The sequence below is a fragment of the Thamnophis elegans genome, chromosome 15 (assembly GCF_009769535.1).
Source record: "Thamnophis elegans isolate rThaEle1 chromosome 15, rThaEle1.pri, whole genome shotgun sequence".
NCBI lineage: Eukaryota > Metazoa > Chordata > Lepidosauria > Squamata > Colubridae > Thamnophis > Thamnophis elegans.
The window spans coordinates 47411278-47428864 of NC_045555.1; the positions used below are offsets into that span (position 1 = coordinate 47411278).

General features: G+C 41.0%; 1 protein-coding gene across 1 annotated transcript in view; it reads left to right on the top strand.

Annotated features, from left to right (window-relative positions):
- The window catches only part of DNTT (DNA nucleotidylexotransferase), a 170738-nt gene extending 153437 nt beyond the window's left edge, over window positions 1-17301 (top strand). The window contains exon 12 of the mRNA XM_032232153.1: window positions 17215-17301. Within this exon, the coding sequence (XP_032088044.1) occupies window positions 17215-17301 (87 nt within the window). The remainder of the gene's footprint in view (window positions 1-17214) is intronic.
- Window positions 17302-17587: the final 286 nt, after the last annotated feature.

The following is a 17587-nucleotide window of genomic DNA, read 5'->3' on the forward strand; positions in this document are numbered from 1 at the left end:
GCCATTGGGAGTGGTCCTAGCCCATGTATATAGGCTATGACCAGCTTTCTGCAACCTGCTGGCCTCCAAATGTGTTCAAGATGAATACAGTGGTGGGATTCAGCCAGCTCACACCACTTTGGGAGAACCGGTTGTTAACTTTCTGAGCAGTTTGGTGAACTGGTTGTTGGAAGAAATCATTAGGGCAGAGAACCGGTTGTTAAATTATTTGAATCTGACCGCTGGATGAATGCTTTCTATCTGAAGATAAATACATGGTTGAAGCTCAACACATCTGGATAGCAACAAGTTACAGAAAGCGGGTCAAAATTGCCAATAAAAGCATCCTAATTTGTCAAATCTTTTGCTAGCAACTGAGAATGTTTGTGTTGATTTGTTTGTTTTCATACTCTGTTTTATCATCAAAAAAACCAGAAGTGGCTTTACTTGCCAATCTAAAAAAAGGATCTTCAATAGTTCTTTACAAACCTGGAATGCTGCAGACTGGAGTTTGGCAGATGCTAAAATTATGTAGTGCTAACAGAGAAGCAGTCAGTCTTGAGCGAACATATTGATGAATTAAACATGGTACAGCTGCAGTGTTTGGTTTAGATGTCTGCCGTAATGACTGGATTAGCCATAAAGTAAACATAAAGATTCCAAGTTTATAATATTGATTTCCAATGTGATCAGTGTTGCTCACATAGTCATTACTTCAATTAAACACTGAGTCATTTAAACAGATGTACATTTTCCTCCCTTAAAGTGCTCCCCTTATTTTTATTTCCCTGGGCAGAACAGCAATTACGCTTTCCAAGTCTGGGGATTTATGTTTCTCTGCACCTGGCCTGCTTTAGAAATCAAGAGTTAAAATCATCTTGGTATTTATCCACAATAAAAAGGAACGGCCGTTTGCCGCAATTCACATCAAAGCTTTCTGCAGAAGGATTCAGTTTGATGGCTGGCAATTCGTAACGCAGAGTCACTTTTTATGCAACCAATGTGCATATCCTCTAAATATATATAACGTAGCATGGTTAGATGCTTTGGTTTGCTTTTAATGAAACATCAAGAAATCACATGTTCAAGACAATGCACTGGGCAGAACAACCAAAGGCATCAATTCAGCATGTCAGTATAATTGGTACTCTTCAACTATTTTCTTTAACTTCTTATTAAAGCCCCTGCGTCCATTTTTTTTTTACTTTAACTCTGCCAAGATATTTTTAGAAGCTTAGTTCCTAAGATAGCAATAGCAATAGCAGTTAGACTTATATACCGCTTCATATGGCTTTCAGCCCCCTCTAAGCGGTTTACAGAGTCAGCATATCACCCCCACAGTCTGGGTCCCCATTTCACCCACCTCGGAAGGATGGAAGGCTGAGTCAACCTTGAGCCGGTGAGATTTGAACAGCCGAACTGCAGAGCTGCAGTCAATAGCAATAGCAATAGCAGTTAGACTTATATACCGCTTCATATGGCTTTCAGCCCCCTCTAAGCGGTTTACAGAGTCAGCATATCACCCGCACAGTCTGGGTCCTCATTTCACCCACCTGGGAAGGATGGAAGGCTGAGTCAACCCTGAGCCGGTGAGATTAGAACCACTGAACTGCAGATAACAGCTGAAGTGGCCTGCAGTACTGCACCCTAACCACTGCACCACCTCGGCTCTTATCTATCTATCTATCTATCTATCTATCTATCTATCTATCTATCTATCTATCTATCTATGTATCTATCTATCTATCTATCTATCATCTATCTATCTATCTATCTATCTATCTATCTATCTATCTATCTATCTATCTATAGCAATAGCAATAGCAATAGCAATAGCAGTTAGACTTATATACCGCTTCATAGGGCTTTCAGCCCTCTCTAAGCGGTTTACAGAGTCAGCATATTGCCCCCAACAACAATCCTGGTCCTCATTTCACCCACCTCGGAAGGATGGAAGGCTGAGTCAACCTTGAGCCGGTGAGATTTGAACCGCTGAACTGCAGATAACAGTCAACTGAAGTGGCCTGCAGTACTGCACCCTAACCACTGCGCCACCTCGGCTCCTCCAATAGACATATTTAGATGAATCTTCATTATTCTTACGAGTAGATGAGTTGTCACTCTCATTGGTTCAAGTACTAGATATGTTATTTGAACCAGAGGCTACAGAGCTGGCTGTAAGGAGGCAGCAGTATATTCTACATTTGACCCTAAACTTTGATGGAGACAAATTGACTCAGTTTTGGGAAAAAAAAGACATTTTCCAATGATATCAGACCAGAAACAAAACTCGAGGAATTTGCAGCAAGAGCAAGAGTAACAGCACACGTTCGAAAGAGAGGCATGCCAAATTTAAGTGAGAATGGTTCCCCTGGCTCTCATAGATCACACGAGGAAAATGTAGACACTGTTTTTAAAGGCAAGATAACTTACTATAGTCGGAAATAACTCCAATGCTTCTAAATATGTCTATTGGAAGTTTTACTTGGAGTACAATGGAAGGGAATTTGAAATTGAATAGTTTTCTAGTAATGCTTTGATTGATTTTTTTCTAAGAGTGTTTTTCTTTTTCTTATTTTTCCAGTTGGTTTCAAATGCATTTGTCTTTTGGACAATTATAAATGGTGGATAATATTAAAATCAGTCAAGATTAGCATGGGTAGCATCCTCTGTAACCCAAATATCTCTTCTCGTAGCAATAGCAATAGCAGTTAGACTTATATACCGCTTCATAGGGCTTTCAGCCCTCTCTAAGCGGTTTACAGAGTCAGCATATCGCCCCCAACAACAATCCGGGTCCTCATTTCACCCACCTCGGAAGGATGGAAGGCTGAGTCAACCTTGAGCCGGTGAGATTTGAACAGCCAAACTGCAGAACTGCAGTCAGCTGAAGTAGCCTGCAGTGCTGCCTTTAACCACTGCGCCACCTCGGCTCCTCTCTCTCTCTCTTTTTTTTCATCCTCTCCCCTCCTCTCTCTTTTATCTTTATTTGTATCATATCTTTGAGAATAATAATACTTTCCCTAAAGTAGCCTATAAGTATTTTGAATACTTGTAAATAAAAATAATAGAATAACATGACAGAGTTGAAAGGGACCTCAGAGGTCTTCTAGTCCGGCACCCACTCACAGTTACTACTGTTGAGCCAGGTCCCATCTATTCTATAATTGTGCATTTGGTTTTTCATGCCTAAATGTAAAATCTTACTTTTCTGTACATTGAATTTCATTTCATTAGATAGAGCCTAGTGTTCAGGTCTGTCAATATCCTTCTGTATCTTAATCCTATCTTCTGGAGTGTTGGCTATTCCTGCCAGCTTGGTGTTGTCTGTAAATTTGATGAGTTCCCCTTCTAGCCCCCCTCCCCATTGGTGAAGATTTTGAAGCGTAATGGGCCTAAGACAGAGCCTTGGGATACCCCACCATTCACTTCCCTCCCTGTACAGGCATTTCCATGAAGGACTACATGTTGAGTGAGGTTGGTCAGCCAATTACAAATCCATCTGGTGGTGATGCTGTCTAACCCACATTTTTCCATCATTCCAGAGGTGGGTTCCTACCAGTTCGCACCTATTCGGTAGAACCGGTTCGTCAAATCTACCAAACCGGTTAGAAGAGGTTCCACCAGTGGACCCGGAAAGCAGGCCACACCTACAGAAGAGGCTCCAAAGATTTTTTGAAACCCACCACTCACACAAACATGCACACACAGAGAGAGAGAGAGAAAGAGAAAGAAAGGAAGAAAGAAAAAAAGAAAAAAGAAAGAAAAAGTGTGTGTGAGAGAGAGATGAAAGAAAAAAAGGAAAAAGGGACAGAGAGACAAAAGAAAGGAAAGAGAGAGAGAGAGAGATGAAAGAAAAAAAGGAAAAAGGGACAGAGAGACAAAAGAAAGGAAGAGAGAGAGAGAATGAGAGAGAGAGAGAGAGAGAAAGAGAGAAAGAAAGAGAAAGAGAGAGAAGGCCTTCTGCCCACACACACTCACAGATAGACAGACAGACAGACTGACACAGAGAGAGAGAGAAAGAGAAAGAAAGGAAGAAAGAAAGAAATAAAAAAAGAAAAAAGAAAGAAAAAGAGTGAGAGAGAGATGAAAGAAAAAAGGAAAAAAGGGACAGAGAGACAAAAGGAAGGAGAGAGAGAGCGAGAGAAAGAAAACACATGGCCGGCAAGCCACTCCCACCAGGTCACATGGCCGGCAAGCCACTCCCACAAAGGAGGCCACACCCACAGAGTAGGTTCAATTTTTTTTTTGAAACCCACCACTGCATCATTCCTACATAAACAATTAGCTATGGCAGTGGACATAATGGCCCAACTTTAAAGAAGGAAGAATCTAGTTGATTCAACTTCCATTTTGCCATAAGAGGAAGTTCTGGTCAACCTGAGCCATTCAAGCCTTGTCTAGAAATTTATACTGACTCCACAAGAAGACTAAAACTATATTGTGATAGACTCTATTCATAGGATTTTGTAGGTCTGCCTTGTGTTTTAAATTTCCTCCCTACCCTACATCTCAAGAAGCCAGGGAGGAGTCAGCCTTGGTCCTTTCCTATCTATTTCCCCAAAGCTTAAGCTTTGTTCTGCCCTGGATGCTTTCGTAGTGGCTTCTGGCCACAGCTGGGTTGCTGCCGGTTCAGCCCGGATTGAGCCGAGGTGGCGCAGTGGTTAGGGTGCAGTACTGCAGGCCACTTCAGCTGACTGCTATCTCCCCACCCCTGCTTCTGACTACTGGTCTCAAGGTCATCCCCATATAGCCTTAGACCAAGTACTTCCAAGAATCTTGTCCTCAACAACGTGGGAATCCATTACAAGCTCATACTTAAAATTGATTCGTTGGATATTGCCATTCTACATGGGGCTGCCCTTGAAGAGTGTTCGAAGACTTCAGCTAGTCCAGAATGCAGCCGTGTGAACGATTGTGGGTGCACCCAGGTACACCCATGTTACACCTATCCTCCGCAAGCTGCACTGGCTTCCCATTGGTCTCCGGACACGCTTCAAGGTGCTAGTCATTACTTATAAAGCCCTGCATGGCATCGGACCTGGGTACCTGAGAGACCGCCTCCTGCCGATTACCTCCCAAAGACCGATTCGATCTCACAGGCTTGGCCTTCTCCAGGTTCCATCGGCCAGCCAATGTCGGCTGGCAACCCCCCGGGGGAGGGCCTTTTCTGTTGCTGCTCCGGCCCTCTGGAACGAGCTCCCCGTGGAGATCCGGACCCTTACTACCCTCCCGGCCTTCCGTAAAGCCACCAAGTCCTGGCTGTTCCGACAGGCTGGGGGCTGTTGAAATATCCAGCCCCGCCTCAATTGTGAATGTTGTGCATTTTTAAATTCTTTGTATTGTCTTATTTATTTCCCTTTCCCTGTTTATTGTGAGCCGCCCGGAGTCCTTCGGGAGTGGGCGGCATACAAAACTAATAAACAACAAACAAACAAACAACATTTTAAGTTCTTTTTGCATATGGTTTGAAACTGCAATTCGAAACCGCAATAACATATTTTGAAATCGGGATCAACGTGGAGCTCCACTACAGACCAAATGCTTTTATTCTAAACGTGCTAGAAATGCAATTGTCTTTGTTTTGTTCCCAGATTTATTTATTTTTTTTAAAAAAAAGCTAATTGCTTTGTTTTCTTCCTTCGGTTGGGTTTTGACTGGGAAAGAAGACTCAATAGGTGGCCTTCATTTCTATGCACAGTTCCACAGTCAAGTGAGCAAATCTGCTTGTGCATAGTTTAAGGGATTTTCTACATGAGTTGTACTTCATTATGCAAACTGAACGTAGAACTCTTGACAGACAAATTAATTTACAGTTAGTATTTTTCAAACCAGGTTCTGCATTCCCCCACTCCTCATATTTATTTATTTATTTAGCGTATGGCATATCATACATGGATTTAGCAATATATATTAACATTTCATCTAGATTAGTAGAACCCAGTAAAATATAAATGTTAAAATGATCTATGTTCCAATACCAAGGCCTACGCCATCCAACCACCGAAGCACAACATTGTTTATATATATCAAAAATCAGACACTGGACCAGTATATGCCCTCAGCTTACAGCTGGTCACGATATGGTCTAGAGTTTGATGTGGGACCTCCATCAAACGCCCCATAAGCTTATGAGTAAAATATGTTTTTTTTAAAACCATAAAACAATTTTAAAGAAAACCACTTGTGATTTGCAGCCCAGATGAAAATGATAGATCAACACAAACATTGCACAGGTTAAACCACACGCCAAAATTCCTAGGTCTTGGGACGAAAGGCCAACAGGGTCAGGGACCATCAAGTTCTTAGGAAAGGATGTTGAAAAGAACATGTGCCGTGACAGAAAAGGCTCTTTAATGAAATGGGGACTCAGGTAAAATAGCATTAAAACATGTTGAGCATATAAATATTTTGGAAGCGAGTGAGAATCATCCAGATGGATATATTTTTTTATTAACCCGGATTTCAGGATTTCCAGAAATTTGTCAATCTACTGTTGTACTTCTTTTTAATAATGGCTTAATAAATTAGGATACCTATTCCTAAATTGTTGTTGTTGGTTGCGAAGTCATGTCCAACCCATCGCAACCCCATGGACAACATTCCTCCAGGCCTTCCTGTCCTCTACCATCCTCTGGAGTCCATTTAAGTTGACACAGACTGCTTCAGTGACTCCATCCAGCCACCTCATTCTCTGACATCCCCTTCTTCTTTTGCCCTCCATCGTTCCCAGCATTAGGCTCTTCTCTAGCGAGTCCTTCCTTCTCATTAGGTGGCCAAAGTATTTGAATTTCCTCTTCAGGATCTGGCCTCCTAAAGAGCAGCCTGGGTTGATCTCCTCTAGGACTGAACGATTTGATCACCTTGCAGTCCAAGGGACTCACAGGAGTCTTCTCCAGCACCAGAGTTCAAAGGCCTCAATTCTTTGGCGCTCAGCCTTCCTTATGGTCCAACTTTCATAGCAATACATTGCAACTGGGAAAACCATCGCCTTGACTATTTTCAAATTCCTTGTTCAGAGTTTGCGATAATCTTATTTGAAAGAGTGATGGCTTTCCTTCCGATACATTTGTCAATATATTTTCTTGCTGGATTTGGGGTAGATTAGATTTCAGAGCTGGAGCTATGCGTGCGTATTTGTATGAAATAATGCTAGTTAAATATAAAATTTACATTTGCTGCGTAGTGTAATGCCGGAGGCAAATTCAATTGTTTACTCATGCAGACTATTTTATCGAAGTGAAAAACATACAAATATTACAATCCAACACATGATTGCTTTTTCCCCATTTTGATACAACACATTAAAAAAAACAAAACCATGCTGTTATCCCATTTTCCTTTTTGGATTTTACCTCTTATTTCATCTCTGCTATAGCTCTGATGACCTACAGTTGCCCTGCCCTCCCATACGTTCAGTGAAGATGCTTTCCTTGTCAGCCAATTATCCATCTACATATTTCATCTCTAATAAAAGCCATAACTGCGATGCTATTGGATTTGCTCTGCCGCTTTATGACCCTTTTTATTATTGTGTGTGCTTTTTTTCCTCTTTATTTTCCCATTTGAAATCATTTTTAGGAGAAGCTGTAATGTGTGTCCTTTCAGAAAAGCTTTGGGTACCAAATATGATCGGGACACGTATTAGGTCTTTTCAGAAGTAGAACTCATCGGAGACGAGTCTCAACTTGATTTATTGCTGTTGCGTAGATTGATAATCAAATTAATTTTATCTTGCGTTCTCATCCGGAGTGTGCATTGTGCAAAAACCTGGACAAAATTTTTAAAAGGAAGCCTGAGGGCAATGAATTTTATCCCCCTTTAGGTATTAGCAAATAGTCCAGAACAGTGTTCCACACACAACGTCAGCAGCTTTAAGATTTGTGGACTTCAACTCCCAGAAGTCCACACTGCTTAAAGTTGCTGAGGTTGAGAAATGCTGGGCTAGAGAATTCTGCTGCCCGCAGAGCTGATACCTACTTGTGCTGGATAAGTTTGACGGAGCAATGGGACATAGTCATATACTTGTTCCCATATAAAGTCCCTCAATCCCATTTGAAGAAGAGATTGGACAACCATTTGTCTGAAATGCTATAGGGCTTCCTGCCTGAGCAGGGAGTTGGGCTAGAACAGTGGTTCCCAAACTTGGCAACTTTAAGACTTGTGGACTTCAACTCCCAGAATTCTCCAGCCAGCTGGAGAATTCTGGGAGTTGAAGTCCACAAGTCTTAAAGTTGCCAAGTTTGGGAACCACTGGGCTAGAAGATCGCCGGGGTCCCTTCCAACTCTGTCATTCTGTTATTCTATTATTTTTATTTACAGTTACTCATAATACTTATAGGCCACTTATTATTCTCAAAGATATGATACAAATAATCGTAAGAAAGATAAGATGATAGATAAGATAAAAGATAAAGATATTTGGATTACAGAGGATGCTACCCATGCTAATTGTGACTAATTTTAATATCATCACCCATTTATAGTTGTGCAAAGAATAAATGTATATGATAAATAGGAAAAAAAAGAAAGAAACCGAGGGAAAAAGAAGAATTCTGTTCTGTTCTGCTCTATTCTAATTCTATTCTATTTCTATGTACTATTGCTATTTTAGACAGCATGGGGGGCTAAAGCACAGACTTGCAGAACATCAGCACAAAAACGCCATGAAGTTGACCAGAAATTGTTGAGTATCATCTGGAGACAGAACTACTACAAGGTTCTAAGGTTATCAGAGCTCCTTTTAGCGATAGCACTTAGATTTATATTCTGCTTCATAATGCTTTACAGTCTTCTGTAAGCAGATTACAGAGTCGGCATTTTCCCACCAACAAACTGGGTCCTGGGAAGGATGGAAGGTTGAGTCAATCTTGAACCGGTGAGAATTGAACTGCTGGCAGCTGGCAGAATTAGCCTGCAATACTGCCTTCTAGCCACCGTGGCCTTTATTACAATATCCTGGCAGCAGGTTTTGAAGAAGCCCAGACCAGAAGAATAAATATAACGTCACTTTCCCTTCTCAAGAAAGATCATGCCGTGGGCCATCAAGGCCATTTCAGTGCCCAAAACCAGTTCCAAACTCTTGATGGAAATGAATCAAGCAAATTATTCTTGAGCGAAGAGACTTTCGGGCTTCTCTCCAATTGATCATTTACTGCATTTCATTCTCTAGCGATCTTCACCCCAGGCTTGTAAGTTGCCACATTACGATCTCCCTTTTTAATGTTTCTGCTCGGTGTTATTCATTCTTCAGTGCTTTAGGAGATATACTGCCAAATTTTGCAGACTCAGAGGATTGAAATGAGTATGAGAACAAGGGGTAAAAATCCTCTCGAAGTGCTATTTTGGGACTTGCAGGAAAGCGAATGTCAATAAAGGGAGCGTCTAGATATTTCTGCAACAGGGTGTGATTTGATCATTCCATCTACTCAAAGTGCATCTCTACAAGCTTAATGTATATGTGCAAAAGATATCGAAAGTACACGGATGGAAGCATGCTCCTTGATTAATTCCCAACTCTCCTAGGTTTCTCCATCAGTGCATACCTACCCAGAACTTCCAAAATTTCTATCAAGGCTCGACAGAGACTATAAACTTATTCTGTGTCAGAGAGAGAAGCAAGGATGTCTTCAGTGGGGAGAAGGGAGTTTAAAAAAAGGGAATATAAATGGAGACCTATCTCCTTTTTGAACCCCCATTCTCACAGATACTTCTGACCCAAACCTTGCTGTGATTTGCTGAATTTTCCCCCCTGCTTTCTGCAACATGGAATTGACTTTCCTTGTCAGTGAACAGAAAGATCTGCTTCTGAGGACATGAGCCTTTTTAGAAGAGCATGAAACAACATAACAAGAGTTTATTTCAAGAGGAGGTTTAATAAACTTCCATGTTTGCTTAGATGCAGTAGCCTTAGCCATTTTCTCGTATCACAGAGATTGTCTTTACTTTTTTTATTTTTTCTTACTTTACTTTTCTCTCTTGGTTTGTGAGTATAATGAATGCTTTCAGATCTGTCATCCAGAAGGGTTGCATTTAGCTCATGTAAACAAGCCAATGGCTTCTGGCCAAAGTCTATAAATGGTCCATACTATTAATAGGAATCATTAAACAAGAACCTTCCATTACATTCGTTTTTAAATTTTTAGGAGACATAAATCCAGCATAGTAGCAAACTGTCTGGGTTTTTACTTTTTATTAAATACTAGCTGATAACCTGGCGTTGCCCAGATATTTATTTATCCTAATCCATACATTTGTCCTCATAAATAATCCCAAACCAAATGTAATTTCTAATGTTGGAATTTCCCCCTTACCAGAGGGAGCCCCTTGTGGAGTACTGTGAAGCGGTTACCATGGCAACTCCACTGCATTACAGTAGAAGCCATTTTACGGCAGTACGGTAGAAGCCATTTTAAGGCACAACAGACTGTATCTTAACAGAACACACACCCAGAGGGGTGTTAGAGGTGTCTTACCCCCCACAGTATTTATTTCCAGAGAGTAAGTCATCTGTGTACCAAGTTTGATTGAAATTGCTCAAGGGGTTCCAGAGTTATGCTGAAACACACACACACACAGACAGAGCCATTTATATATAGATAGATTTATAATCTAATACATTCCTGAATCCACAAATACTGAACTGCTATATCTTTTCCATTTTTATTTCAATTTATTTCCTGATAAATGTTTTAATTGTTATTGTTATAGAGAGCCGAGGTGGGGCAGTGGTTAGGGTGCAGTACTGCAGGCCACTTCAGCTGACTGTGATCTGCAGTTCAGCGGTTCAAATCTCACCGGCTCAAGGTTGACTCAGCCTTCCATCCTTCCGAGGTGGGTGAAATGAGAACCCAGACTGTGGGGGCAATATGCTGACTCTGTAAACCGCTTAGAGAGGGCTGAAAGCCCTATGAAGCGGTATATAAGTCTAATAAATAATAATAATAATAATAATAATAATAATAATAATAATAATAATAATAATAATAATATCCAAATGGATCAAGGTAGAATGTGACAGTAGGGAGGGGAGTGAAGAAATTGGCATGATTGGCAGTCTTGCAGGGGAGGAAGTCTTGGAGACTTGTCCTCCCCCCCAAAAAAAACCCCTGAAGCCTTTATCTGGCCCCAAATAAATGCAGCCAATCTGGCAAGACTCTTGTAAATAGGCAGGTAAACATAAAGAAGCAACCCTGATCAGCTCATAGAATTATTATGGTTCTTTGCGCCTGAGCGGGATAGATTTTTCTGCCTAAACTCTTCAATCCCATTTTTAAATATATAACTTGACTGTCGTGTAACTTAGGTGTATGAAACAAAGTTCAATTCTTTTTTCTTGCCAGGCCTTAGCTGAACTACCACTTAGTTGGACTGGTGAGATACTGTTGTTGTGACATTTATAATCCTTCATTGTCTAATGCAGTGTTTCTCAACCTTGGCAACTTGAAGATGTCCGGACTTCAACTCCCAGAATTCCCCAGCCAGCGAATGCTGGCTGGGGAATTCTGGGAGTTGAAGTCCGGACGTCTTCAAGTTGCCAAGGTTGAGAAACACTGGTCTAATGTTTATGTTGCCATGACTGCTGATCAATAACATATATTTGGTGTATTCTGATAAAGAAGAAATCAAAGCACCTTTTCATTCTTAAGGGGAGACCTGAAGCTTTGTATTTATGATTTAGAGGAACAAAACCTAGATGTTCTAGCAATTAATGAGAAAGTCTTTATTTCTCTAAAAGTCTCACTGTCATCTTTGGTTGACCAATAATTGTATTATTACCCCATTCTCTCTTATTCATTAAAAACCTAATTAATGCCTGACATATATATTCTCATTAGTGATTATTACCACCTGGAAGTGATAATTTGCAAGCCAGTTGGATTATACGGCTTCATAGGCACTGTGTTTTTGTGAACTTCTGCTAGAACTTTGAGTGGTCTCTATGGCTCATAAATCATATAGTCAATGTTGTTTTAGATATTTCAACATGTTGAACTTTGCATAATCAACATAGGGTATCCATTAACACCCCCCCTTTTTTATATATATCAGAAGAAAATGTCATTGAGTCATAAACAGGTTAAGTAGTTGATGTGCACACTTGATGGTTGTGTAGTCTTTTGATACAATGCTCTCTGAAATTGTCAACCACTCCATTGGCATATTTATATTTATATGCCGCCCTTCCCCCAAGGACTCAGGGTGGCGTATGACATTAAAAGAAACACATAATACAAAAGTTAAACAAAATTAAATAGAATATCCCAAACCCAATTAAAATTGACAATGACATTTTTTTAAAAAAAGAATTCAAATTAAAATTAACAGTGATCAATAATTTGATTTGTTTTGTTCAGGCCGGGCTGGCTTGCTGGGAAAGCCAACTTTTTTGGGCGCGTCGGAAGGACCGGAGGTCGGGGATTATACGAAGCTCCGGGGGCAGCTCATTCCAGAGGGAAGGGGCTCCCACAGAGAAGGCTCTCCCCCTGGGGGTGGCCAGCCGACACTGTCTGGCCGACGGCACCCTGAGGAGGCTCTGTGGGATCGCACTGTACGGTGGGAGGCTATAGTTGTCAGTTGAAGTTCTCATTCTGGTCCTCTGTTGGAGCGGGAAAATCCTCTCTCCTGATTGGTTGTTTGGCTGACCAGTTTCCTATAAAAGCAGCTCTGTCAGCCAGGGAGTTTCAGTTGCCTCACAGGCAGTATTGAATAAAGAGCTGTTAGAAATCACTCTGGCCTCCATTCATTGCCCAGAACTTAACATGGTGCACTTAAGGAAAATGGTGGTTGTTTTTCCTTAAGGAGGAAGGAGAAGCTGTGTGGGAGAAAGAAAAAGGAAGCCTAAAAATCCTAGAAAGCTATTTTGGATCTGTTCTGAATTAAATCTACAAAGAAAGAACCATTCTTTGGCTCATTGCTGAAGTAGAATTTAGCTCAATCATGGGAGCAATACAATCAGTGACATGCAGGCAGAGGAGGCAGGGCCCCATCACTGTCATCCTGAAAAGAAAAACAAATGTAAAAGGAGAAAGGCAGAGGTAGTTGCTGCCAGAGTCACAGTGGATGACTCTGCTTAGTGCTTAACTGCAGGAGGAGGCGAGAGAACCACGTGCCTCCTTTACTCTCTCTTTATGATCACTCGAGCAGAGTTAAGCAAGGGTTAAAAGCCGAAAAATTCCTTATGCAAAGGAGGCACGTGGTTCTCTCGCCTCCTCCTGTAGAGGGCGCTTTTTTAGAGGCTTTTTTAAACAGTTAAGCAGAGTCGTCCATTGGAGACTCTGGCAGCAGCTAGCTCAGCCTGACCTCAGCAGCTCTTGCCTTTTTCCTTTTATATTTTTACATTTTCATCATGGCAGGCAAGAGCAGAGTTGAAATCCTCTGTGATTGTGAAACAGCTGGAAAAGGTATGTGGGTTGGAGGGAGGGGGAGGAATTCAAAATTAATGTAATTTGTAAGTAATTGTAAGTAATTTGTGTCTGTGTGTGTATGTGAGAGTGTGTGTGTGTGCGTGTGTTTGTTTCTTCACTCAAACAAACTCTCAATTTGAAAGAGCTGAGGTGGCGCAGTGGTTAGGGTGCAGTACTGCAAGCCACTTCAGCTGACTGCTATCTGCAGTTCGGCGGTTCAAATCTCACCAGCTCAAGGTTGACTCAGCCTTCCATCATTCCGAGGTGGGAGAAATGAGGACCCAGACTGGGGGGGGGTGATATATGCTGACTCTGTAAACCGCTTAGAGAGGGCTGAAAGCCCTATGAAGCGGTATATAAGTCTAACTGCTATTGCTAGTTTGTTTGAAAGGGAAGAGAGGGAAGGGGGAAGAGGCAGGGAGGGCAGCCCACCAGCTTTCTTTCTCTGTGTCCACGGCAGCCCGCCAGCAGGGGCGGGTCTTTTGCCTCAATAAAGCCAAGTTGAACCTTAAACACCCGTAGAGAAAGCACAGTAGAGAAAGCGAGTTCAAGTGGACGAAAGAAAGTGCTTTATTCAGCGGGGTGTCGGGGGAGAGGACTGCCTCACCAGCCATAAACCTCACCGCACGTCACTATCTATGAGTTGGCAGAAAAGCAATATATTGTACTGTACAATACATTGCTTTTCTGCCAACTCATAAACAATAGGAATGTATGTAAATGCAACATATGGAAGTCAGCTGGATGGGTTTTTTTTAATAGTGCTGCTACAGTTATTGCATATCCATTCTTCCAAAGAGCTCGGTTCATTGGCCCAGTTGGCCTCCTTATTTCCCTGTGTCTCTTTTAGACTTTAATCCTCACTCTTTGCAAGTGTTTCACAGCTCATGGTTATTCCATTTTCTGTGGCTCGTTTCCACTGACTTATGGATGTCTCCCTTTCTTACTTCCTGGATTCAAATTATTATGAATAGGAATTAACATTTGCTGACTTGATTCCTTCATCTCCAGAGACTAGTTCAGACAGAACCCACCGCTTATGTGATCCTTCTGTTTGGTGAAAGTGTGGACATCTATGCTTCTCTGAACGTCAATCATGAGGACACATTCCCCCTTCTGTCATGGGGAATGCATCCGTATTTTGACACCGAACCAACTAGAAATGAATGAATCAGAAGTTTGAATAAAATGCATCCAAATCACAGATTCCCTGCTGTTGACATTGCAGTCCATGGAGCTTAATGTCAAAAAAAAACCACTCCTCTTTGAGATTGATTCTCATTATAGACACTTCATTTAATGACACATCAAATCTCTAGCCAGGATGGAACAGCCATGGTAGTAATTTCCAGCTATGAACTCACAGAGATTATTGCAGTTTTAACTTGTGTGTGTAATTTGAAACGGTGACTTTAAAGTAATTCATGATGATAGCTTTGTGGCTTGAACAACATTTAGACTTGATTGGCTAAAGTTGGGCTAAAAAACCTGCAGAAAGCAACGTCCTATTGAAACTTGACAGGAAACAAAAAATCTGTAGTGACTTTCTTGCTTGAAGGATCAATCCATATTTTGTTAATTCAGTTTGAAAATGCTCTTTTTGTGTTCTTTAATTTGCACATTATTCTGGATTCTCTAAATCCAGGGCTGGATCTACCTGAGCTAGTGATAAATGGAAATGGAAGGAAAGGATTGGAAATCTATTTGTTCTTGTCTCTTTAATGGTAGAGAGTTCTGTGGTAGTTAAATGTCATATATTTCAAATGATAATTTGAAGAGCCGAGGTGGCGCAGTGGTTAAATGCAGCACTGCAGGCTACTTCAGCTGACTGCAGTTCTGCAGTTCGGCTGTTCAAATCTCACCGGCTCAGGGTTGACTCAGCCTTCCATCCTTCCGAGGTGGGTAAAATGAGGACCCGGATTGTTGTTGGGGGCGATATGCTGACTCTGTAAACCGCTTAGAGAGGGCTGAAAGCCCTATGAAGCGGTATATAAGTCTAACTGCTATTGCTATTGCTATTGCTAATTTGGGCAGGGCTGGATAAAACTATTGGTTATGAAAATGAAGTTGAACAAGTGTCCATAGGGGTGAAATGGCTCAGTCTGATAAAAACAGCATCACTCGCACATGATATAAGCCCTACTCCTAACCCTAGGAGCCGAGGTGGCGCAGTGGTTAGGGTGCAGTACTGCAGGCCACTTCAGCTGACTGCTATCTGCAGTTCGGCGGTTCAAATCTCACCGGCTCAAGGTTGACTCAGCCTTCCATCCTTCCGAGGTGGGTGAAATGAGGACCCAGACTGTGGGGGGCGATATGCTGACTCTGTAAACCGCTTAGAGAAGGCTGAAAGCCCTATGAAGCGCTATATAAGTCTAACTGCTATTGCTATTGCTATTGCTACTCATTTGTAACAGGCATTGTGATGTTGTAGTAGTGGAAAGCATAAACGGACTGATAAATATGTGTCCATGTGACTCCATACAGCCTTGTAAGTCCAATGGGTCAGAGATGAAGTCTATACTTTCTACACACATATAGTCTATACCACAGAGGGTGAATCTTTTTGGCACTGAGTACCCAAACCGAAATGTATGTACATGTGTGTGTGTGGGTGTACGCACACCAGAGCATCAGAAACCCAAAGAGCAGCTAGCCGGTGCATGCATGCTTGTTTTGGGGGCATTTTTGGCCTAAAAATGGCACAAAAAACAGCCTGAAAATTGCCCGGAAGATGATATGGGTTTTGGCCATTTTTTGGGGCTGTTTTCAGGCCATTTTCTGGCACCTGTGAAGAACAGCTAGCGAGTTCAATCCTAGGTAACAGCAACTATTTCTCTCTCTGGGGCAATGAGTAATTGTTTGCTGTGAACTCCACATAGGCATCAGGAAGAGCATCCGGCCAATAAATGCTCAACCACATTCAGTTGCCTGATTCTACCCCGCTGCAAGGGATTACAGGGTTAAAAGAAAAAAAAATGAATGCATTCTTATTTATAACTAATTAATATTATTAATGTATTCAGCTTACTCAGATGTCAACTTTACACTCAGTTTAAGGATTATTATGTCTATTTATCCCCCTTCCCTTGTCTGTTGTGAGCTGCCCGGAGTCCTCCGGGAGTGGGCGGCATACAAGACAAATAAAATGAATAAAATGAAAGAAATTGGACACATTTTAAAAAATGGCAAAGATACTGGAAAATCCTATTTTGCATTCAGGAATGGCTTCTTGGGCAATTATGGAAAACTACATTTGTGTGCTATTTGAACATTTAAGCCCCATTTGTAGTATTAAGGTTATATTTAAAAAAGCAAGTTGTGCTTCAATACAGTATGAAATTTGGGCTTGGTGAAATTGCAATCACGTATTGATTAAAATGTTAATTAAAATTGTTCACTTCATGCTTCTTGTTCCTTATTGATCAGTGAAGCTATAATGAGAACTACAGAAATGGAATTCATAGTCTGAAATCATTTGCAAAACAGGCATTTTGTATTAAGTGTACTTAAAGGTCAATGAAAATATATGTTACCTAAATGCAATATTTATGAAATAATTGATTGAAACGAAGCAAGAGTTCTGCAGAGACCTAATTGATGCCGTATTAAAAATATGACATCTTAGGAGGAAAAAAAACCCAATGCTGTTGATTTGCTTTTCTGTATTCATCTACTTTGCAGAATAAGAACACATTTTTCATTTGGAATGTTGACAGTCAGATTATCAAATTTTTGCCAAGATCAAGGGAAATGCTAAGTACATTAATTGTGGGTGGTTATTTCAGAAATGGTCTCCTTTTATTTATACTGAACTTTTCTCTCCTTCCAGAGAATTTTTCTGAGTGCTGAAAATGAGGAAGAAATATTTTCACACCTTGGCTTGGATTACCTTGAACCCTGGGAAAGAAATGCCTAAAGAAAATAAGATTTTATCTTTTCACTGTTTCAAAGCAAAGTTTTCTTTACCTGCAGAGCATATCTTTATTATTATTACTTAGAAAGAAGAAAGAGCTTAAATGCACCATGGATATTTGTTGTAGGTGTGGATTTCCTTAGAATAGTTGGCAATTGATATTTTGAAATGTTTTCTTTGTTCTAATTTCCTGCTCCTGTGATAACCATACAATCAAATGGAAAGGACTGGCAGGAAGTCATGATGAGATTGCTAAATCATGCATATTTTAAAATGAATGTCTGTGGAC